Raw genomic sequence first — 25,915 nt, 5'->3', positions numbered from 1 at the left:
ATATACAGTATTTATATGTATATATTTTTTTACACTATTGTATTTACATGAGAGATATTATTCTCTTTTTGAAAACTCATTTTTTGTCTGAGTTTTTATTTGGTGAACAGCAGCTGCATTATTTATTTATTTATGTTACACCAAATTTATTTGCCATCATTTACATCACTTATTATTCACTATTTATTTAGCGCGGGTTTTAATTATTTAAATGATTTATAAATGATATAGAGGTCTGGGATTAAAAATACTATTTCTGTGTTTGCAGATGACACCGACCTACAGTATGTAGTGGAATAATATCCTTACATGATGTCTCCAATTTATAAGTCGACAATTTTTTTGGGCAACTATGTAGTAAATGAGGTTTAATGTTGATAAATGTAAAGTTATGCACCTACAAATTTACGGGGAGCTATAAAACATGCATGAATCAAACATTTTAGGAGGAATACAACTGGTGGAATCAAAGGTGGAGAAGGATGCCAAGCATGCAATGCCAAGCAGCATTTTCTAAAGCAAAGAGGTATAGAATCCGGAGAGAGTATTGACACACACAGCGTGGTTCAGCCAATGGCTCCTGCTGTTGGCGAGTCTCCTGTGAGAAGAGAGAGACTAGAGAAAAGCTGTTGTAGATGGACCCAGCATAGGATCAAGATCGGGCTCAGGGGGAGTAGCTTCTGAATGGTTTTATACCTTAATGCAGAGAATGCATTAAGCTAAAAAAAAGAAAAAGAAAAAAACACTTTAATAAATACAGCCTTCAAAAGACTCATTTTACTGAACAGCCTCTACTCTTTTAATAAATGAACCTGATTATTATTGTCTAGTTACCTCCTACACAGCTCCAACATCACAATAAATGGTCAAATAGGTCACTATATATGATTATATTGGGCTTTGTGTTGGCATTAAGTGCCGGTTCACACTGGTGCGATGCGGAAACCCTGCAAATCCACAGTTCCCGCATCGCACCCGACTTGCATGCAGTTCACACTGCCATATGGGAACTGCTGGGAGTGTCATTACAAAGTTAATGACACCCCCAGCTTAGTTTGGATATCGCAGTGCGAACTGTTAATTAGGACAGGAATTGGATCGCATAGGTATAAACACCCATGCGATCTGATTCTGGTGCGGACCAAAAAAAGGGTCCTGCACCACTTTAGTCCGAATGCGATGGGAATTCAGCTATACAATCTGTATGGCTGAATTTGCATCATACAGACATCGCATGAGATTTTAGGAGCAGTGCGGTGCGAATCACATGCGATGTCTGACATCACATATGTGTGAACCGGCACTTAGACATATTTCAGATGGCAATGTTTCCAAGAATGAAAGAATATCTAACAATATTCACTTTATTTTTTCTACATCAACCAACCATAGTACATGGGTATTAAAAAAATAGAACTGTTCAAAAGTTTAGAATTATGATGTTTTTTTTTTTTTCTAATGAATTCTATAGTATGATACCTGTTAAAATAGTTTGGAAGAGCTGTATTCTGAAATCCAAATGGAGATAACGATTGGGAGATACGCATTTGTATGTTTGTTTTTAGCTTCTAAAAAATAATGTGGCTGTTTAGGGCATGTACATTTTGTGTCCAAATGCTCAGCACAATAATTATGCCATTAACTAACATTATGGCAGATATTGGACTTATAATACTGTATAATACCAAAAATGGAGAGTTTCTGACCTAACTATTAGCATCCTAAGATGTAAACTCAAATACTGTATTGCCTGTAGCAGCATCTATAATAATATTAAGCCACAATCCATCACCAATATCAGAAAAGAGTTAAAATGCCAAATAACATTCAAATAATGCAAGACAAGCTGTATACAGTAAATAATGGAAAAATAAATATGTATGAAAAAATAAAAAACCTTTGTCACAGTGTTAATAGTACTATTGTATATTATCCCGGTTAAAACAAAATACACATCACAAACAATGCATTTACCTAGAGTATATGTCCACATCACTTGTATGCCTCTTTCTTCTGTTTCAATATATGTTTTTCTTAAATTTGGATGAAAACCACAGATGTAGACTTTCACAGCGTTACATTATATATTACTTTGCATTTTCATTTCTGCAGCTGGCATGAGTTTTAATCCTTTTTTCATTGTAGTTATTGTGTCTTTTTGTTCTGTTATTAATCTATTTCCAATCCTTTTTTTGTACATTTATTGACTAGTCGAAATACAATAAATAAATAAAAAGAACAAATTGAGATCTAGATGCTGTCATACTGTACAGAAAAAAAAACCCAGTGAACATATAGTTATTCTTTAACCACTTCCGGACTGGAAGGATTTGGCCCCCTTTGGCCATTTTTTGTGATTCGGCACTGCATTATTTTTAACTGACAACTGTGCGGTTGTGTAACGCTGTACCCTAATAAAATTGACGTAAATTTTTCCCCACAAACAGGGCTTTCTTTTGGTGATATTTGATCACCTCTGCGGTTTTTTGATTATGCGCTATAAACAAAAAAAAACCTACAATTTAGAAAAAAAAAAAACTAAATTTTTCACTTTCTGCTATATAACATTCCCAATAAATAAAAAATTAAAAATCAAATTTTTCATAATTTTTGGCCAATTTGCATTTTTCCACATATTTTTGGTTTAAAAAATCCCAATTAGTGTACTTTGATTGGTTTGCGCAAAAGTTATTGCGTCTACAAACTAGGGGAAATATTTATGTAATTTTTATTTATTTATTTTTGTTTACTAGTAATGGCAGCATCGTACGCTGTACGGGTAAGGCGGTTTGCGCAGGAGAGCCAGCCTGCTGCAGTATATCTGCGGTGGCTGATCTTTAGGCGGTAAATTGGTATTAAAACCAAAAATGTGATATATTGCATCTTACTAATGCTTAGGTGTGGTGGCTGCATTCATTTTCTTTTTTTTTCAGGCTTTTCTCCCACTGTTTTGACCTGGTGATCTGGCCAGTAGCACACCTTCTGTATTTGAGTGCCCCCACTTTGGATAAAGGAGCATAGGGGTACCTTTGAACAGCAGCATTGTTGGTCTGAGGGGATGGGAGTGTTAAATGCAATAGCGGATTTAGATACACTAACAAATTGAAGCCAAACTCCAGCTCACACTCCTTTTTAGATAAATAAATCTGAGCATTCTAAGCACCCCTGCCAGTGGTAAATGGTTGGTCCCATTACTCTTAACATTTGTACTCAAGTTTTTTTCTGTTGAAAAACAACAGACTGGCCATCTCAAAAATAAAGGAAAGTAAGCTTAAAGCGTAACTCCACTTTTGTTGAGAAAAAAACATTCCCCTCTGGGTGATCTCTGTACATTACAAGGATTGTAACACACATTGTTGCAGATTCCTACCTTTTGTTACTCTGAAGAAATCATTGTTTGTTCCTCTGTGCCTCTGTGTTGAGTGGGTCAAATGGGAGTGGTTTCATAATTATCTGTCAGCTGTGGCAGCTGCAGGGCTCTAATGAGGAAAGCTGTTGGGCCTGCATCCCTTTAGACGTGTTCCTATTGGGAGTATCTCACCAAAAATTTCATTTTTGTTGCAGGGGATGCCAAAATCGGACTTGTATCTTAGGCATACTTCTGGTAAAATTGATGAGCCAATCACACAAGCAGGAAATTATGTTTCTGGGATGTGGTCAGTATACATTCTGTGTACAGAACAGCTCCAGGTAGCCATATTGCATTGCATTTTCAGAAAATTACAGCAGCTGCAGATTGAAAAGGAAAGGTCATTTTTAATAACATTCAATCACGATGCGAATTGTGTCGCAATTGTGTACGCTATATTGTTTTTTCTTTTTTGCTATTTTTGTTTCCCCACGAAAGTGGAGTTACCCTTAAAAAAGAAAACGAATGCAGTCATAACATCTAAAAATTGGTAAGCTGCAATAAAATAAATGATTGATTTTGGCTTAAATAACATTTTAAAGTTTACCTTCACTCTCAAATCAAACTTTGGGGTGTTGCTAATTATCTACTCTTCCCTTTCATCAAAAGTGGAACATTCTTTAATTTTTATTTTCCTTTTTGTTTCTGGTTTTCCCACTGGCCCTGCCAATGTTTTGTTCTCCCACTGCAGCTTCCTGAGATCTGAAGATCACAAATCCCAGGAGGCTGCAAGTGGGCCCCTTTAAATTGACATAAACAGAAGCATGTGCGGCCACAGATCTAGCAATGTGACTACATGCTGTTTTATGAAGAAAAGTATTGCCTCCTGGGATATGTGACGGTGGTAGGCATTACTATCCTCTATTCGTAGGACGGTATGTAAAAAGACACAGCACCAGATCTCTGTCTGCACATGGGTGAGGGATGTAAGTACATGATAATAGCAACAAAAAGACAGGTGGGGAAAACCTAATTTGAAAGGTGAAATTTCTCTAAAGTGTTACTAAATAGTTTTAGTAAGTATAAACTGATAAATACCTTTTCTCATCAGCAGTATATAGCAGTCTTGTGACTTCTATCAGTACCTGGTTAAAGCTTGTAGGAGGAGTTTTTATACAGCAAAGGTTGTCTAGTCAGAATGCAGGACCCCTGACCCTCTGTCTGGACAGTACTGATTGGCCCTTTGCTGATCACATGCACTCTCCCAAGAAAAAAAACTCTCTAGCAATACACACCAACCTGAGCATGCACAGCCTGACTCCAATGGCTCTGTCTTATCAGGACCTGTTTTGGAGTCAGTGGAAGAAGAGGAGGATCTGTGCATAATAGATCAAACAGCCATTTTACACAATGCAGAGGATTAACCCCTTAGGTTCCACAGTGAGTATAACAAGCATGCTTTACTCCATATATAGACTGATTTTACTGTTGTGGGTTTCGTAAGACTTTAAGTTTAAACCTTTTAGAGGGTTAGTTAGACTATAAAATAAACATTTGCAGTTAATAAAGCTGTTAACGATGACAATCAACATATGCACAGTGACATAGTTACTCTTTCATTTGGGTGCACTGTGGTTCTGAGCTAATTAAAAAAATTATCCCTAGAGCTTTTTTTCCAGACTGTCCCTCTGTAATGTAGTGCTGTACTTCAGTAATTGGTGCTTAAATTACATATTCCAGGGTTCAGTGTGGCTGACAGCAGGGATCATTATGCTCAGACAGGAGGGGTGGGGGTGACACTGTAAAGCAGGGGTCCTGAACTAAGATTCACGGGGATCCAGTTTATAAAATTTTCTTTTGGCAGTCCTGAATCTCATGTTTGCGCTATAACACATCACAGTCCCCTTTTACATCACAGTCCCCCTTGTACATCACTGTCCTCAGCCCCCCTTCACATTAAAACCCGCCCTTAACATCACAAATCTTCCTTTACATCAGTGTCCACAGTCCCCCTTCACATCATAGTCTTTCCTTTAAAGCAGTCAAACAGTGCCCTCAGTACCCTTCACATCACAATGCCCCTTTACACATCACAGTGCCCCCTTTACACATCACAGTGCCCCCTTTACCCATCACAGCACCCTCTTTGCCCAGTTTCCCCAGTGCCTGCGGCCTGCCATTTAGTGAACCCTGCTGTAAAAGATTAGATGGCCCATACACGTGACTGCATTGCCTTTTTCTTGAGCTGCCTAACCTTTCATCCATTCTGCATTAATTCAAGAATGCTGTCGAATGAAAGTTTTCTATGCAGGCATTGTGTAAGCTGCAGGTGGCCTACAGGTAGGCGATTTAAAGGATGCAACATTTCTCTACTCTGCACACTGATTTATTATATACATATAGTTATATACATGTATGCTTTTTTAGAGTTAGGCTATCAATGTGTGCCCTGATGGTGGAAACCAGAAAATGTAGGAATACCCATGTCCTGAAGAAGTGGGATAAAACCTGTGAATCTCATAGGCATATGGGATATCCACATAGATTCACATAGAGTACAATGAAGTTTAGGGGTTACTTTTTTAATAGGATCGAGATACTGTGAGTCTCTATGCTCCTGAATCTCATGTTTGCGCTATAACACATCACAGTCCCCTTTTACATCACAGTCCCCCTTGTACATCACTGTCCTCAGCCCCCCTTCACATTAAAACCCGCCCTTAACATCACAAATCTTCCTTTACATCAGTGTCCACAGTCCCCCTTCACATCATAGTCTTTCCTTTAAAGCAGTCAAACAGTGCCCTCAGTACCCTTCACATCACAATGCCCCTTTACACATCACAGTGCCCCCTTTACACATCACAGTGCCCCCTTTACCCATCACAGCACCCTCTTTGCCCAGTTTCCCCAGTGCCTGCGGCCTGCCATTTAGTGAACCCTGCTGTAAAAGATTAGATGGCCCATACACGTGACTGCATTGCCTTTTTCTTGAGCTGCCTAACCTTTCATCCATTCTGCATTAATTCAAGAATGCTGTCGAATGAAAGTTTTCTATACAGGCATTGTGTAAGCTGCAGGTGGCCTACAGGTAGGCGATTTAAAGGATGCAACATTTCTCTACTCTGCACACTGATTTATTATATACATATAGTTATATACATGTATGCTTTTTTAGAGTTAGGCTATCAATGTGTGCCCTGATGGTGGAAACCAGAAAATGTAGGAATACCCATGTCCTGAAGAAGTGGGATAAAACCTGTGAATCTCATAGGCATATGGGATATCCACATAGATTCACATAGAGTACAATGAAGTTTAGGGGTTACTTTTTTAATAGGATCGAGATACTGTGAGTCTCTATGCTCCTGAATCTCATGTTTGCGCTATAACACATCACAGTCCCCTTTTACATCACAGTCCCCCTTGTACATCACTGTCCTCAGCCCCCCTTCACATTAAAACCCGCCCTTAACATCACAAATCTTCCTTTACATCAGTGTCCACAGTCCCCCTTCACATCATAGTCTTTCCTTTAAAGCAGTCAAACAGTGCCCTCAGTACCCTTCACATCACAATGCCCCTTTACACATCACAGTGCCCCCTTTACACATCACAGTGCCCCCTTTACCCATCACAGCACCCTCTTTGCCCAGTTTCCCCAGTGCCTGCGGCCTGCCATTTAGTGAACCCTGCTGTAAAAGATTAGATGGCCCATACACGTGACTGCATTGCCTTTTTCTTGAGCTGCCTAACCTTTCATCCATTCTGCATTAATTCAAGAATGCTGTCGAATGAAAGTTTTCTATGCAGGCATTGTGTAAGCTGCAGGTGGCCTACAGGTAGGCGATTTAAAGGATGCAACATTTCTCTACTCTGCACACTGATTTATTATATACATATAGTTATATACATGTATGCTTTTTTAGAGTTAGGCTATCAATGTGTGCCCTGATGGTGGAAACCAGAAAATGTAGGAATACCCATGTCCTGAAGAAGTGGGATAAAACCTGTGAATCTCATAGGCATATGGGATATCCACATAGATTCACATAGAGTACAATGAAGTTTAGGGGTTACTTTTTTAATAGGATCGAGATACTGTGAGTCTCTATGCTCGTTTGACATTTATGGATTTATGTGCAAGCAATAAATTGTGTATGTTTTTGAACTTCATTTATATCATTCATAGGGTGGTCGACCCAGTTTAAATTGGCATGTGGGATCTCAGGCAGTTATTGAGGATTATTATATGATTAATTATCTACTTAGAACCCTTGGATGCATCAGCAGAGCCCTTCTTAACTAAGGTTTTTCCAGAGGTCGCCTTGAGCAATGAGCAATTTCTGCCTGTCAGATGTGTTCCCATTGACCCCAGTGATCTTTTTAGCTATCTGTTAATGGCCATACACACTATAAGATTTTCTGAAGACTTTTTCCTTTAGACTTACCAAAACCATATAATATGAGGTCAAACCTAAACACTTTCAATTTGTATGCAATCTGGCAGGCCCCTGCACTACATAGAAAAGGTAAATCTGAAGGAAATCTAACCACAAAAGTAGGATAGTGTGTATCCAGCTTAAGAGGTGGTTTTCTTCCCGCTGAACACAAATGCAAGGAACAGTTTGACCAACCCTGACCATCACACTAATGTGCAGTGAGTTGTAGTTTTGTAATTTATTAGCAGGGGTTTTCTGGGACCAGAAAGTTATTTCAAGAATTCCCCTGTGTTAAAATGTTTAAGAAAGGCTTCACTAAGATGTTTATTGTAAAGGTGGACTAATGTTTAAATTAATCAAATGTATTTCCATTCATTGTTTTTTCTTTTTGGTGGATTACATATTACCATTACTCTGTAAGTAGAGTATAGAGTATATAAACTAACCAGTCCCTGCCTCAAGCTAAGCCCAATATTGTATTTAATATTAGGTGGCTTTAGTATTTACTGCAATTATTTCCTAAATCCAATGGTTTTGATGATTTCAAGACAATAGTAGCATACCAGTGTGGACTCTTTGGAAGTTTACTTTTTTTTTTTTTCAATTTCGTTCTTTTCATCACAAGGCAACAATACAGAAAAAGCGTGGTATGAACATCAGAGATAACAACATGTACAGTCAAAGGTTCAACAAAAGGGAACTATGTTACTTCAAAATCAAATTGCAATAAAATACAAAGTCTATCAGAGCAGCGGGATCCCAGCTGAAAGGGATAAATAGTACATGCCAAAATACCCCAGGGGACCATGGGACTAGGCAGTAAGTTGTCTCTGTACCTTGTGATTTTCAGTTTGTAAGTAGAGAGAAAAGAGAGGGGAAAGGGAAACGGGGGGGGGGGGGGGGCAGGGGGGAAAAAAGAAGAAAAGAAAAAACAGGGGGGGTGGAGTGAGAGTATGGAGAGGAATAGAGCCTGCATCCCCCCCTCTGTTTTCCCTGGCTCAGCAAGCCAGAAAAGTGACCCCCAGATGCCACAGGAAGACAATTCAACCCAACAGAGATAGGTACTTCTCCGAGCTTTTAAAGTAGACCCTTGAGGAATTTGTCTCAAAGACCCCTCATTGTGCCTACCAGGTCCTTCATCTCATTTATTTCAGAGACCCTTTTCAGCCACATTTTTTTTTTTTTTAATTTTGTCAGATTTAGCCTGCATGTCTGGGTTTCTGGACAACAACCAGTGTAAAAGTGAAATATTAATATATTTCTTGGGGTTTTGCTAGATAAAATCATTTAAGCAGACGCATTACAACACAAGCTTGGGCTGAGAGGCCCCCTTCTATCAATTTGCCTCCCTGCCATTAAAGCACTCCCACCATTTATTTTTTATTTTTATACTTGCCTTTTTTCCAAGTGCCTTTGATATGGGCTGGTGATGTCACAGGCACTCTTCACTTTATTTGTCGGATGGGTGGATCCTAAATGCTGCAGAAACTGGTATCAGTCAATGATGTGGTTCTGCTTTATACAATATTCTTCTCTGAATCCAAGACAGGGGTGTAGCCATGACACCTTGGGCTCATAGGAAGTGGGTTCAATAGAAGATGTGCTGGATTGATAATTTTACAAAGAATAGGAATATAAGGTAAGACCCCAAAAGTAATTTGAGGTTTTCTATAGCGCTTGCTGGAGTGAATCCAGGAATGGACAATAACTTGATGATATCCTGGGTTTAAAAGATGGTAGGCATTTGTGTAAAGTGCTGAAGTATAAATTACAGAGATTATGAAATCCAATGATATATATAACACAGTAGAATAAATGCTATGGATAAAGGAGGTGATGATAAATATAAATAAAATCACTGACGAAACACGCGTAAGGGGGAACGCACGCTGCACACGTCACGGGAGCCTGGGTGGAACGCAAGCCGGTACTCACCATTCTCCGGTTTTTATGTACTGTGAACCTGCACACTTTATTAAAGATTATTTGACGGTACTGCGCTATCTGGAGCCTTTTTTACTTCTTACCCTGATCAGACCCTGAGGATCCAGGCCATCCAGGACAGGGATTCCGGATCGCCACGGGACTACAAAGCCCAGCAGTGACCTCCCTGGCCCAGGTGGCCATAAGGCTTATTAGGTCTTAATACCGTACGGTATCTAAGACCCACTACTTCTGGTGAGTGCATCCCCATATTATTCCTCACAGTGACACTACAAGTACCCACCATAAACAGCAGTGTATATATGGCCATCTGGCAACCAATCAACCTATAAATTGCTGTGTACTGAGTTGTCTTTAGACTGTACACAGAGATACTGTATTGAGTTGATCCATGGGTACCATAGGATCACTGTGATTGGTCATCACAGTGATCACATTGCACTATCTACAGTGTTGATCGATTCTTCTCCCGTTACAAAAAGGAAAGAAGAGAAATAATACTTGTGAATGAGGACAGAATGAATGGATCAGCAGCTGCAGCATTATTAATGTTTCAGTAATACAGGGATCCTTTTTTGTACCTTTTTTATGCACCCCTTCTTTCCTACACATACTATCTCCATGCTGTCCCCAAGAGGCCCTGTATAATATTCCTTTCACTTCCATTATCCTACACATCCAAACATGAACCCTTTCATCTACAGTACATTTGGCCACTGTATGTGACCAGTACAATAACTCCTTCCTCTTTATATAAGCTGTACATTTAGCGTATCTGCACCATTCTCAAGCCCCCCCCCCCCCCCCCTAAAATCGACATGTTTCTTCATTTACAAAAAATTGTGAAAAAAAATTAGATTACCTTTGGGTGTCTGCTTTAAAAAAAGGTTCTTTACTCTTCTATACTCCCCTGTATTTTTAATTCATTATAGGTAAACTATTTTTTCAAAAATCATGGTCTTGCTTACTTTTTATAGTAAAAAAATAAAAACTCTACAGTTATTAAATACCAGAAAACAAAGCTTTATCTGTCTCAAAACAGTAATATAAAATGTATTTGGATACATACAGTGTTAGATGACAGAGTCATTGTTAGGCAAGCTGTCACAGCACTAAAAACTGAAAATGGCCTGGTAATAAAGGGGTAGTACAGCTGGTATTCCAGTGCTTAATATATAAAACTCCAAAAACTACTACACAATCAACTTTCTATATGGCTGTATCTAGATATTGTGTAAAGGGGTCCAGCCTGTCAATAAGATGGATGCCAATCAGTTGTAATTGTTTTCTTTTGTTTGTATGGACTACATGAAGCCATAGTAAACTCAGGACTTCTGATCACAATTCTTTTTCTAGGTGAGTAGCTTAGAAAGGACGAAACCAGAAGGTCAGCCTGACAGCCAAATTGAATTTTTATAAGTAGGTCAGCAATGGCATCTTCCATATTTCTCTCATGACATGTTTCCTTTAATGGCTTTAGAGCTAGACCGCACAGTAGTTAGACTTCCTGTGGACAAACAGCTTGATAACAACAAGTGGTAATCAATGTGTTGAAAATGAGGTGATTGTTAACAAGAGGCTAAATCACTTGGTAGCATGACATTAAAATCTCCCATGTAGTTTAACCTTTACGCTAGTTTTGAAATAAAGAAGACAAATGTAGCCTTTGAGTACACACTGTAGCTAATAATATACGACCCACTATTTCTTGAAAGCATCAAGTTACTTCCCAGGAGATTGAACTGGATTAGAATCAAACTTCATGACCATTAATTTGCAAGGTTGCATCACTCGATAATTAGATTCCCTTTCCAAATACTGAAGTTAGGCTTTGACATTGTTCTTGAAAATTAAGTATACAAGATGCCTCGTGTGAGTGACTTTGAAATGTATTCATACACTGCTATTCATGAAAGGAATTAGAGCTATTGTCTTCATCACAAAATTAATTAGGTATATTAGAACTAAGAGTGTGTGAAACTGACAAGTTGGGGAGAAATTAAAGGCCTTTAATTAACACACCAACTATCTGAAGAACTATTAAAGAATAATATCACTATATGTATATGAAAATCGCCATTGTTTTTGACCCTTTCCCATCACTGTTTTATTTGATGGTACCTTTATTTCAAATACTGAAGGTTAGATGTCTTTTATGTTTTTTATTTTAACTTAACAATACTAATAACAATAACAGCAATGCTGCCAAGTGGTTGGTATTCTTGCACTAAAGGCATGAGGCTCTGGTATGCAAGTTCTCCACGAACCTTTGTAGATGTTTTCTCAAGGTACTCTAGTTTCCTGCCACAACATGGCAGAAGCTTGTTGGGCTTTCACAATTGCTACCCCTGTGTTAATGTTTGTGTCCTGGTATGATTGTAATAGGGTCAGTGGGGTGGTATTGAAAGAAGAAGAAGCTGTTTACTGAAAGGGTAACTCCACTTTCGTGGGGGAAAAAAAATCAGCAAATAAAGAAAAACAATATAGCGTACACAATTGCGACACAAATCATATTATTATTATTATTATTATTATTAATAAGGATTTCTATAGCGCCAGCAATTTACGCAGCGCTTTACAATATTAGAGGGAGACAGTACATATACAATAGGGAATGAGCTGATGGCAGATTAGTTGGCGGTGTGATAGGCTTCCCTGAAGAAATTAGTTTTCAGGGATCGCCTGTTCTTGTCCCCTTTTTTCTGGTCGGGCTCCCGTGTTCGTCCCGGGGGGGTCTTCCCCTTACCTTGTGGTCCAGGATCTGCATCATTGTGCGGTTGACCTTTTGCCAGACAGGTGTGAGATATAGGCCTTTTATTATGCCTGATATTTATATGACATTATATCTTGATTTTTTGGATTTTTGTATTTAATAATATACATGTTTTTGTATGTATGTATTCATTACTTTGTTTCTTCTACTCTAGTGTTTTCATTTGAACCATTTATTGAGTGAACCCCCAAAAAATACCCCTGAGGAAGCGGCGATAGGGCCGTGAAACATGTCGGGTTAACCACTTTACTACCAGTCACGTAACCTCTACGTCATCAGACTTTGCGGGGTTATACCGGGATGATGCCTCTAGCTAGAGGCATCATCCCGGTACCGTTGTTTGAAGCCGACGGTCGGCTTTCCGTCGGTAACGATCGATGCGGCTCGGGAGCCGCTCGATCGTTACCCGGGGGGGCGGGAGGGGACGTCCCCCCCCTCCCGCCGCCTTCCGCGGCTTTGCTCGGGGCTACCGTCCCACCGGGAGCCCCGAGCACCCAGCCGGCACGTCCGCCGGCTGGATGGAGTCCCGATGAATGCCGGAAACGGCATCGATCGGGTCTCCGATGACGTAACCCGGAGGCGGCGTCCATGACGTCACGTCCGGGTTACTGTGCTGCAAAAGGCGGCAGATTTGAAAAACGGCTGTATGCAAAAATGCCGTTTTCGGCGTTTTGCATACAGGGAAGTGTAGTGGAGGGGTCTAGGGTCTTTTAGACCCTCGATCCCTCCATAAAGAGTACCTGTCACGACATATTGCTGTCACCAGGGATGTTTACATTGCTTGTGACAGCAATAAAAGTGATCAGATTTTTTTTTTTTTAAAAACCTGTAATAAAGTTTAAAAAAAAAGAAAAAATAAATAGGAAAAAAAAAAAAAAAAAAAAATTTAGCCGTCCCCGTCACCGTTAGCTCGCGCACAAAAAAAAACGTATACGCAAGTCGAGCCGCAAATGAAATCGCTGTTCAAACCACACATGTGAGGTATCGCCGCGATCGCCAGAGCGTGGGCAATAATTAAAAAAAAAGAGCTACACTCTAACTCTAAACTGGTAACCGTTAAATAAATTTAAAGCGTCGCAGATTGAGATCTCTATTGACCGTAGTTTGTCGCCATCCCACGGGGGGGCGCAATTTTAAACCGTAACATGTTTGGTATCTATTTACTCGACGTGACATCATCTTTCACAATATACAAAAAAAATGGGCTAACTTTACTGTTTAGTATTTTTTAAATGCAGTGAAATGTGATTTTTCAAATTTTTTCCAAAAAAATGGCGTTTTAAAGACCGCTGCGCAAATACCGCGTGACAAAAAATTTTGCAATGACCGACATTTTATTCTCCAGAGTCTTTGCTAAAAAAATATATATAATGTTTGGGGGTTCTAATTAGTTTTCTAGGAAAAAATACTGGTTTTAACTTGTGAACAAAAAGTGTCCGAAATAGGGCTGGGGCTAAAGTGGTTAAATTTGTGGGCAACATCGTTTTCCTGCACAGACACCTTCTTTTGGATGGGTATAGGGTATATGGTATTTACTATCTACCCTTGTGTAGGACTCGATATTTACCTATAATTGACACCAATGAAATATGTCTGTTAACTGTAACTGTTTTTAAATGCAATATGGTGATATTGTTATTTGTATTCTGTTGATACAGCATACATTTTATGATTTTCTTTTTCTTTCTAAATAAAATAAACTTTTTTGATTTTTATAATTATCTGTTTCTCTTGGTACTATCTATATACCAGCACCCAATTTAAAAAGTCCCCTGTTTATATGCCCAACTTGCTCTTTTTTCCAAGTAGAGTAGGAGATAGCCGTACAAGTTGAGGTAGAGCGTTCCAGAGGATGGGAGAGGCCCTGGAGAAATCCTGGAGACGAGCATGAGAGGAGGAGACAAGGGAGCTTGAGAGTAGGAGGTCTTGAGAGGAGCGGAGAGGACGATTTGGGTGATATTTGGAGACAAGATTGGTGATGTAGCTCGGGACAGAGTTGTGAATGGCTTTGTATGTTGTGGTTAGTATTTTGAATTTAATTCGCTGGGCAATCGGGAGCCAGTGTAGGAATTGGCAGAGAGGGGAGGCAGACGCTGAGCGGTTGGTAAGGTGGATAAGCCTGGCAGCAGCGTTCATGACAGACTGAAGAGGGGATAGCCTATGAAGTGGTAGGCCTATGAGAAGGGAGTTGCAATAGTCGAGGCGAGAAATAACTAGGGAGTGAATGAGTAGCTTGGTGGTTTCAGTTGTTAAAAAGGGGCGAATTTTAGAGATGTTGCGGAGGTGAAGTCTACAAGCTTTTGACAATGATTAGATTTGGGGCTGAAAGGACAGGTCAGAGTCCAGGATTACACCTAGTACCCTGGCATGAGGGGAGGGATTGATGGTTGCATGGGCGGGAGGGAATATTACCAGCTCAGTTTTAGAGAGATTTAGTTTGAGGAAGTGGTGCGACATCCATGTTGATATGTCAGTAAGTAAGTTAGCAATGCGAGAGGAGACTGAAGGAGTGAGGTGAGGAGTAGACAGATAGATTTGAGTGTCATTGGCGTATAGATGGTATTGGAAGCCGTGGGCGGTTATCAGGTGACCAAGGGAGGCGGTGTAGATAGAGAAGAGGAGGGGTCCAAGAACAGAGCCTTGGGGAACCCCCACAGAAAGGGGCAATGGGGAGGAGGAGGTAGAGTTGTGGGTAACACTGAAGGAGCTCTGTGATAGGTAGGAGGAGAACCAAGATAGAGCAGAATCTTGGAGGCCAAGGGAACAGAGTTTATTAAGAAGGAGCGGGTGGTCAACAGTATCAAAGGCCGCAGAAAGGTCGAGTAATAGAAGTATGGAGTAGTGGCCATTGGTTTTAGCAGTTAGTAGATCGTTTGTGAGTTTTAGTAAGGCAGTTTCTGTAGAGTGCTGCGAGCGAAAGCCAGACTGTAAGGGATCAAGAAGGTTATTTTCACTGAGGTAGGAGCTGAGACGGTTGTAGACTAAGCGTTCTAGAAGTTTAGAAGTGAATGGGAGCAGTGAAATGGGTCTTAAGTTGTAATTGAATGTAATTAGAAATGACCTTTCCTTTTCAAATCTGCAGCTGTTGTAATTTTCTGAAAATGCAATGCAATAGGGCTACCTGGAGGTGTTCTATACACAGAATGTGTACTGACCACACCCAGAAACATAATTTCCTGCTTGTGTGATTGGCTCACCAATTTTCCCAGAAGTCTGCCTTAGATACAAGTCAGATTTCTGGCATCCCCTGCAACAAAAATGTCATTTTTAGTGAGATACTCCCAATAGGAACACGTCTAAAGGGATGCAGGCCCAACAGCTTTCCTCGTTAGAGCCCTGCAGCTGCCACAGCTGACAGATAATTATGAAACCACTCCCATTTGACCCACTCAGCACAGAGGAACAAACAATGATTTCTTCAGAATAACAAAAGGTAGGAATCTGCAACAAAGTTTGTTAAAACCCTTGCAATGTACAGAGATCACCCAGAGGGGAATGTTTTTTTCTCAACAAAAGTGGAGTTACGCTTTAACAAAGTGAATGTTCCCTTTTAAAGTTAATGTTGCCAAAAAGGGTGAACCTGTGTTTGCTCTGAATAACCAATCATGTACAAGGGAAATTAAAACAGGATTTTTGCTAGTACGTGATTGGGTATTCAAAGTGAAGTGAATTTCTTAGTGAATAGCTTCTACTCATTTAGTAATTAAACACAATTAGCACCTTCAGAATCAGGTGCTAATACCCACATATTTTTATGATCCAGAATATGAACTGAGTGACCCCACACTAACAAATAATATCTAAAGAAGACATACCTAAAAGAAATGCCAGGAGGACAGATGTACAATCAAGTCATGGGTTTACCCAGCGGGTCAGATGCAGAGACATTGTTACGCAATATGCCAATACTAGGAAGTTTATAAGCCACGTGCCAGGGCAGAAGAAATAGGAGTTAAGTCAAGGCAAATGTAAACATTTCTGGGAAGGCAGGGTTTAATTAGGGTCAATATGTAAAAGGCCAGCGACCCAGAGATTAGCCAAACACAACGCATCTAAGAGCCTTGATATACCTTACATTGGTCAACCAATGGCATGCTTTAAATAGACTGAAATGGAGAGTACAGTTGTGCTGTTTGCTGAGATGTTGGAGAGTTAAACCACTTAACTTTTTTTTTCCCCTTTTTGAGTCTCCAATGGTGAGATTGCTATCTGAGTTTCCAGGTCTTCACACCTGCTAAACTCTTTTTTAGATACCACTTTCCCTGTAGATACAAGATAGTTAAACTACCTAACAGATTATTTTATATCTTTCAGGGACTTTAAGCAGAAGATCTATGTGATAGAGATTCTAAAATGTCACTTGCTGATACAATTTTCAAATTAATTTTATTGTTTAAAGCCCAACTATAGCTTAAACATTTTACATTTGGGATAAAATGGGGAAAGGTTAAACCCTCTATCAAAACTTAAAGTGATTGTAAAGCTTTTTTTTTTTTTTTCATTAAAATAATAAACATGTTATACTTACCTGTTCTGTGCAGTGATTTTGCACAGAGCGGCCCGGATCCTTCTCTTCTCAGGTCGCACGCCGGTGCTCCTGGCTCCTCCCTCCTGTTGGGTGCCCCCACAGCAAGCAGCTTGCTATGGGGGCACCCATACCAAGCCGCTGCTCTGTGTGTCCATTCACACACGGAGCTGCGGTTTAGTGCCGCCCCCTCCATCTCCTGATTGGCTCACTGGCTGTGATTGACAATCGCTCCCGCTGCTGCCAATAGCCAATCAGGCACCTACAGCTGATATATTATTTTTCGGTGGCATTTATTCTGTAAAGCTCCCTAAACATTACACATGTATGCTGTAGCTAAAATGTTGTTAGTAATTAATGAGTGTCCCTCTATTTTAAAAGTTAATCCCTATATACTAAAAATAAATATAAGTACCATTTACAGTTAGGTGAAACCTTTCAGTGCTAAGATCACATATATAAAAAGACAGTAAAGATGTAATATGCCAAAAAAGATGCTAATTTTTAGGAAAGTCCTATATTTTGTTATAGATTGCATATTTTTACATTTATCCAAGTACAAACATTTATTTTTGGTTAAGATTTCTAGTATGTGATTGGTTCCTCTTGGGAAATTATCCTTTGTTCTGTTTTTGGTTTGAACAGCTACTGAATTATCACAAATTTACAGTACATCATGTTAAATATGCAAGAAAAGGACGTGAAGCTGTTTGATATGCCAGACACTGAAGAGCCCTTGTTAGACATGTAGCCAGCTCAAATGTTGGTGACAGCAAGCACAAGAGATGATGACAATACTAGAATTAAATACAATTATGCAGAGTGTTCAGTGGATATGCACAGCACATTTTCTAATAAATCCAGAAAAAGTAAATGTTCATGTTGAAAATAAATTGAGACACACAAGAAGACTTAAACCTTCAAATTAGACAGCCCAATGTATACATCTACTACTAGTAAGCCTAATTTTTTGCTTGTGTCCTAAAAGGATGTGGGAGTTTGATCTTTAGTCCTGCTGCCCTTCTACAGTGACTTTTGTCCTTTTTGGCCATCCTGCCTTTTAGTCACTGACCCTCACCTGCTACCAACTGTCTGACTTTGTGAATACATGAGGCCTTGCCTCTTACCCTGGGCCTGTACCTCACATGCCCACAAAATGCACACTCCCGTGCCCTTTCCAGTCAGTTCTGTTGCTGATTTACCAACTGCCTAGGAGGCTACTGAGCCCTGGGCCAAAGACTTTGTCACTCAAATCTTTTTAGAATGAGGATACTCCTGAGAAGTCACAGGCTTCTGCTATTAATCCCACAATAAAGGAGACCATTTTAGCTCTTGTAGATGCAGTGGAAGTTGAAGCAAGAGAATCAATCTGTAGCTTCTACGGATGCTTTTTCCAGCCTTGGGTAATATTGGTCCTTGCATTTTCTTTTACCTTTGCACCTGCTTTTCCATTTGTTTCTATAGAAATTTGGAAAAGCCCTCATAGGTTGTTTGCTTTCCTAAATGCTTGCTACCTGTTTGGGGTAGATTTAATTTAATTTAATTAGTTTGTTCACACTGTTGATTCAGTCGTACTTAAGGCAAATACTACATTGGTGGAGGATACACCCGCTTTTCAGGACCCAACCGACTGAAAATTCTTTCCCACTGGCAGATTCTGCCCTGTAATCTAATTTGGCTATGCTGTTACTTTGTCAAATCATGTCTAAGTGGATCAAATCCGTTAAAAGGAATCTTAGCACCATTTCTGTTGCCTCTATTCTCATGGAACAAATGGAACTGATGACTGTGGTGCTGAATTTCAGCTGTGAAAGATTATTAGAAGCTCTGTGCCTTATTTTTTGTCTCCTGTCAGTGCATATGCATAGGGCACTTTGAAAGGTATAATTAACAGACCAAAGGGACAAATCAATTTTAAATTATATGCAACTTCATGTTACGCCAGTTAAGAAAAAATGCTAGTTGTCCAGCTGTTATATTAATATTTTGGCTTCAATACTTTCCAAGACACTGGCCTAAAACAAGCATACAGATCAGGAAAGTCAGAATGAAAACCTTATTTCTGGACTGCATACTTGTTACAGGTCAGTGACTAAGAAATCTTCTAAAGCCACTGAATGAACATAACAACCAGACAATTACGTTTTCAAAAGGAGTTCAACAGAGGCAGCCTCCATATTTCTTCAATAAAGGTTCCTTCTGTAGCACTTACCCCTGAAGGAACCGCTGGTGATGATGGGTTCTTTGTTCTGCCACAACTCCCTTAACTGCTCAATGCCCTCTGACACACTTGATCATAAACTAAAATCTGGTTACACCTGTGTGACTTACTGGTAGGAACTAACTCAAAAGGATAAACTTGTCTTTGTGTGTACCTTATGCATACAATCCCGATAGTTGGTGGGGGTATGCGTTTTTAGTGTAAGGGGTACTCCTGAAATTGGATGAAAGCACCTGGTGCCTAATAATCAATGTTGGCTGGCTTTCGATGGGCCTCTCCTTTAGGTGGTGCATGTGAACAGTCCCTTCAAGTGTGTTGGCAAAGGATGTGTCTCTCTAATGAGTCAGCAGTGTGCAGCAGCACAGCACAGCAAGTCCTCTCTGATGTTTCCAATGGCTTTTTTTCTTCTGTGCTCTGTTAGGATCCACTACACTGCCAGAAGGAAAGGGGGAGAGCAGAGGAGTGCGCGGGGAATTACGCAGAGAAGCTCTTAAAGATCCTGGGGTGGGGGAACCCACGCATAGATCCTTCTCCTGTCACAGTACAGCCACAAAGAAGGAGACAGTGAGAGCTAGATGTTCCTTCTGTCCCTCACTACTCAGTGGCAGGGATAGGGGGGTGAGCGGGGGATGGAATACACACAGAGCTGATGCATGCAGCATACCTAGCAGGGAGAGTGAACAGGGGAGAGAACAGAGTTGGCTGAACTTAGATACACTTGTTAGGGCCCCTTTCAAATGGGTGATCCAATTAGCCTGCCTGTAAGCTTTTCAGGTGGACATGATTAGATGGGCCATGCGTCCCTGTGGGCAGGTGGGTGTTTATGGACTAGTATCTGTGTACATCGGTCTACCTCCGGGTCTAATCTGATTCGCTGAAAAAAAAAAAACCAAGGGAATTTGTCCTCTTCCATTTAGGGAGATTAGATTGGAGGATAGTCACATGCAAACAGACAGGTGGAGTCTGTTTACTCCCCGCTGTCCATAGAGCAGAGCAGGCTCTGTTCGTGTCTGCTCTGCAGAAACTGAGCGGACATGGATGTGTCATCTGCCCGCTTTGCTCCAATCAGCAGAGGATCTGCGAGCTGATCCCTTGCTGATCGGAACAAATTCTGCATGGAATCTGCCCCATGAAAAAGTAATTTACTCCTATAATTTGAAGTTTGTTATGTATTGAAGTCCTTCTACTTTGCATACCAGCTGCTTTCTAATGGCAAAGCATTGTAAAAAAAAAGTGTTCTTTAAAATACAAAATAAATATTTTTAATGTTTAATGTGGTATACATTTTACATATATTATATTTAATTTCAAACATGTTTATATTTTTATAACAGGCAAGAACTTATGTTTGATAAGCCATCTCCCCCTTCACCATTAGATTTCATCACACGTACAAGTATGGGCTTACGAAAAGTTATGGAAGATCAGGTACGTAGCAATCTTGATAAAGCACGGTGCACTCGAATTCCCATCCCAGTGTCATTACTTTGTTTCACAGATATTACAAACATTGTAGAATGTTCATGCAGGGAGTTATCTGATTGCCTTTGCAGATTGAACAATGTTTTATAAAGTTTTTTTGCTTTCCCATGGGAAAAGTTTAGGTTTAGGATCATAAAGCAAACTCCAGGCAAACATGTTTTTTTTTTTTTTTTAAATCTGTTGTGTAAAAACAAGTTTAATCACATTAGGTACATACCATTTTTTTTACTTTTTACAGTTTCATTCATGCTAGACAAAATGCTTTCAGTATAATATAATATAAGTTTGTACTGTCACTTATCCACCCCTCCTACCCTCTTGTCCATTCATAGAACACCCTATTTTTTATCACCACATATAGCATCCATATGTGACATCAAGAGCATGGGCGGAGCTACACTCTTGACGTCACATCTGGTAATGCCACTTCAGGTGAAGTGAGATGCATGGCCATTTTTGACTAGGAAGTGAAGGTGCCACTTAGTTGTTAAAAGGCTGATCTTGTATGGAGATTATGTGAGTGCTGTATTTTTGTTTTTAGGCGGGGCTCACACTGTGTGGGGAGCGCCTCGCAGCAGGTGTCCCTTTTCACCATTTCAAGTCCGAATTCTGTCCAAATTTTTGACAGAATTTGGAGCTCAATTGGACCAGAAGATGCACAGGACCCATCTGCAAATCGCTCTGCAGCCGTCCTTGAGCTGTGTGAACTGGCTCCATTGATAGCCAGTAACAGTCTCCTGACATGCGAATTGGATGCAGGGAAACCAGTCTCAAAAATGATTAAAACTGAATTACACTATTGCTGGTCTCTCTTCTTGTCTTAACTCCTGAGAATGGTTGGAGGTGGAGGCATATGTTTTGGAGGGAACTTAGGTAGCTGTAAAAGGAGGAGACCAGGAGCCTATACATGAGTGCTAGTGACCTTCTTATTTCTCATAGGGGTTCACAAAGTATCTTGTGAGTGAAACTCACATAGGGTGAGGTAGAGAGGTGTGTTGCACAAGCACTTTAAGATTAATGTGAAGTTCTAGTATTGCACTGGAAGCACTTTTTGTATTGAAAAAGCACTTTAATATTGTTTGCACAATAGATTAAATATAAACATGGTTATGGAAATATTTTGTAACAATGTTATGTCACAGTGTTTACAGTACTAACACTTTATGTAACTCAGACTAAAAGGGACACACAATTTATGTTTAGCACTTTTGTTGGAGTAAATTTATTTGATTATTTAAATGTGCTCACATTTATTTAGTGCTGCGCCGGTTTTTTAGTATTATTGCTAAAACTATTTCATCTGGGAGATTATAGGCGGTGCATAAATGCTATCTTAAAAGGAAGGCAAATATCATAAGCACAGATTATTTTAATTTTCTTCTATTCCTAACTTCAGCCCTGTTATACTAGAAACATCAAAGTTTAGATTATTTTGCAGCCTCCCTAGATACTAGATTACTAGAATACTAGATTTAAACCCCGTACACACGCACAGATCGTCGTCATACAAACGTCGGCGGACGAAAGATCTGCCGATTGTACGCGTGTTAGTATGGTGCCTCCGACAGCTGTCTGCGCACAATCCGCGGACAAGAGTCTTTCTTGCAAACATGAAAATTTTTGTCTGCGAACACCAGAACGGACGATTGTTCGCCTGTCAGTACAGAAATCAGCCGACAGACCGCAGATTTGCAAGACTGGGCATGCTCAGAAAATAAAAAACACAGGGAAAGTTAACCATTACATGACATCACTTCTGCAGTCAGCTGAAGTCTGCGGACAAAATTCTTGTGCTGTCCTTGTGCTGTCTTTGCACTTTTCAACAGACACCGACATCCCGGGGAGAAAAGACGAACGTTTGTATGACGACGATCCGTACGTGTGTACGGGGCTTTACCCAGGATAAATGGTAACCCTGTTTGACCTATAGAAGTATGAAGAATGTTTCCTACAAAAAGCAGATGAATTCGCACTTTTGAGTCCTGGGATTTTTGGAGAACTGGTACATTTTAGCATAGGACTGGGGTCTTTCAGCATTGTCAGCAACGGTATTGGTTAAGGTAATGTTAGAGACTAGATTAGAGGCTGGATCGAGACAGTGTTTGGGTCAGAAAAGGGGTTGAGCTTTGGGCAACTTTTCTTCCTGTTTTATTCCATGTGTTCACTGCTATGCCATAAATGATCTTTTCTCAGCTGCAATGCACTTGTGTAATCACTGGAAGTCACAGTATTAGCTACAGTAAAAAGAGCACATGTCTTCAGATCAGATCTGAAAACAAGGAAGGGTAAGGAGATGCAAACCCTCTAATAGGTACAAAACACTGATCCTAATCAATCTTCTTTCTTTCTGATTACACTTGCCTAACATTTAATCAAACTGCCTGAGGTGATTGACAAAGTTGTAAGGTACCTGTTGAAAGGTTTAGTCCAGACTAGAGCTCAGGCTGGGAGGGTGAGACGTAGTGAGGCAGGACGGGTCAGCAACAAGTCTTGACAGCAAGTTTTAAAGTCAGAATCCAGAAGCTCAGTCGGGGACAGGCAGGGTTATATAGAGACTGGCAGAGTATTTCAAATCATCAGGCAAAGAGAGTAGTCCAGGAATCAGTTCAAAGTTCAAAGACCAGAAGTTCAGCTGTTCAAAAGGTATAGCACACACCCAGGGAAACAGATCCAACAAACAGGCAAAGTCCACATGAAGTCCTGAAATCTAAAGTAGTTGTAAAGGCTGAAGGTTTGTTATCTTCATGCATTCTATATGTGCAGTTCCCTCCTCAGCCCCCCCAGTACTTGCCTGATTGTGGATTGATTGCAGCTGGAAGATAGTACTAAGAGCAAAGGTAATATGCAAGGTGTATACTGCACAATTCAGGTTCCCCAGTTGTGAGGGAACAGAGCCGCAGCCAAAAGACAGAAGGACCCAGGTTCAAACTCAGACACATGACAAAAGTTTAGGAAATTGCTCTTAAAAATTTGAAAGGGTTATCAGGAGCAGAGTGATTTGTACATATGGGAGTGGAAGATCTGGTGTCCTTCTAGATGTGCATTCTGCTTACAACAATAGGTTTCCTGGAATCATGTGTGTGTGTGTGTGTGTGTTAGGTGGGGGCATGTAAGCAGATGTGACTACCTCATTTATACTGCTCCCTTATTTTGTGTTCAAATGTTACCGCTGTTAAACTGTGCTATGTGGCTGTATTTGAGTTGGTGCCCTCAGGGTCCTAAAGAGTTAGCAGTTTTGCCTTACTCCAAGGTGTTCGTAATGCTGCCCCCTCTGATGATTTATAAATAAAAGAGAAGGCAAACCGAGGAGAGATTGGTTTGTCAATAAAAAAGGAGCAGGACCTGTGAGAGATATGTGATTGGACTGTTGCATGTCTTCTCATCAGTGTTTTGGCTGCTCCTGCCTTGTACCCTGTTTCTCATGCTGCTGCTTGACTCTGCTGCCATTTACTCTTGATCTTGCTCTTGTCCTGTACCCAGTACCCTGCTGCCTTATTCCCTGTTGTTCCTTTCCCAATTAAATATCCCTCTTCCTATCCACTTCTCCAGTTTTCCCCAGCCTTGCATGAGTCACATTTGTATACACCTATTTATTTGGTTAGATGCAGAGATCAAGTCCTAGGAAAAAAAGTGTGGGAACTCACCCAAGATTCCCTCCCAAAAGTACCTAAAATGCCCATATTCTGTGCTAAACAGTGCAAATATCAATATTTAAACTATAATCATGCAGATAGTGCTATTAGCAATGTGTTTAAGTTAAGCAAAAGTGAAAAGCCATATTTCTCCATTTACGTCAAGGTCAGGTTAATCCACCCAGCCAGCAAGGAGTTCCTCCTTACATCAGAGTCTGCAGGATCCCCCCTTACAGTGCAAGGGAACTCTGACATTAAAGGGAATTCTGCAGATCATGATCTAATACAGGAGGTGGTCAGAGGCTGTGGACATGATACAGGAGATGGTCAGAGGCTGTGGAAATGATACAGGAGGTGGTCAGTGGCTGTGGACATGATACAGGAGGTGGTCAGAGGCTGTGGACATGATACAGGAGGTGGTCAGAGGCTGTGGACATGATACAGGAGGTGGTCAGAGGCTGTGGACATGATACAGGAGGTGGTCAGAGGCTGTGGACATGATACAGGAGGTGGTCCGAGGCTGTGGACATGATACAGGAGGTGGCCAGAGGCTTTGGACATGCTACAGGAGGTGGCCAGAGGCTTTGGACATGCTACAGGAGGTGGCCAGAGGCTTTGGAAATGCTACAGGAGGTGGTCAGAGGCTATGGACATGGTACAGGGGATGGTCAGAGGCTGTGGATAATGGATATGGTACAGGAGGTGGTCAGAGGGAGGCTGTGGACATGATACAGGAGGTGAACAGAGGCTGTGGACATGATACAGGAGGTGGTTATAGCCTGTGGACATGATACAGGAGGTGGTCAGAGGCTGTGGACATGATACAGGATGTGGTCAGAGGCTGTGGACATGATACAGGAGGTGGTCAGAGGCTTTGGACATGCTACAGGAGGTGGTCAGAGGCTGTGGACATGGTACAGGGGATGGTCAGAGGCTGTGGGTAATGAATATGGTACAGGAGGTGGTCAGAGGCTGTGGACATGATACAGGAGGTGGTCAGAGGCTGTGGACATGATACAGGAGATGGTCAGATGCTGTGGACATGATACAGGAAGTGGTCAGAGGCTGTGGACATTGTACAGGAGATGGTCAAAGGCTGTGGACATGGTACAGGAGGTGGTCAGAGGCTGTGGGCATGATACAGGAGGTGATCAGAGACTGTGGACATGATACAGGAGGTGGTCAGAGGCTTTGGACATGCTACAGGAGGTGTTCAGAGGCTGTGGACATGGTACAGGAGGTGGTCAGAGGCTGTGGACATGGTGCAGAAGATGGCCAGAGGCTGTGGACATGGTACAGGAGATGGTCAGAGGCTGTGGATATGATACAGGAGGTGGTCAGAGGCTGTGGACATGATACAGGAGATGGTCAGAGGCTGTGGACATGATACAGGAGGTGGTCAGAGGCTGTGGACATGGTACAGGAGATGGTCAAAAGCTGTGGACATGGTACAGGAGGTGGTCAGAGGCTGTGGACATGGTACAGGAGGTGGTCAGAGGCTGTGGGCATGGTACAGGAGGTGGTCAGAGGCTGTGGACATGGTACAG

The 25,915-nt window shown here is 40.9% G+C and overlaps 1 protein-coding gene across 1 annotated transcript in view; it reads left to right on the top strand.

Annotated features, from left to right (window-relative positions):
• The window catches only part of TMEM232 (transmembrane protein 232), a 288,164-nt gene that overhangs the window by 248,575 nt on the left and 13,674 nt on the right, over positions 1-25,915 (top strand). Inside the window, exon 12 of the mRNA XM_082243125.1 lies at positions 20,589-20,682. Within this exon, the coding sequence (XP_082099251.1) occupies positions 20,589-20,682 (94 nt within the window). The remainder of the gene's footprint in view (positions 1-20,588; positions 20,683-25,915) is intronic.

This window comes from Pelophylax lessonae (assembly GCF_965119305.1).
Source record: "Pelophylax lessonae genome assembly, chromosome: 1".
Classification (NCBI taxonomy): Eukaryota; Metazoa; Chordata; class Amphibia; order Anura; family Ranidae; genus Pelophylax; species Pelophylax lessonae.
This window is presented reverse-complemented; position numbering and strand designations above follow the sequence as displayed.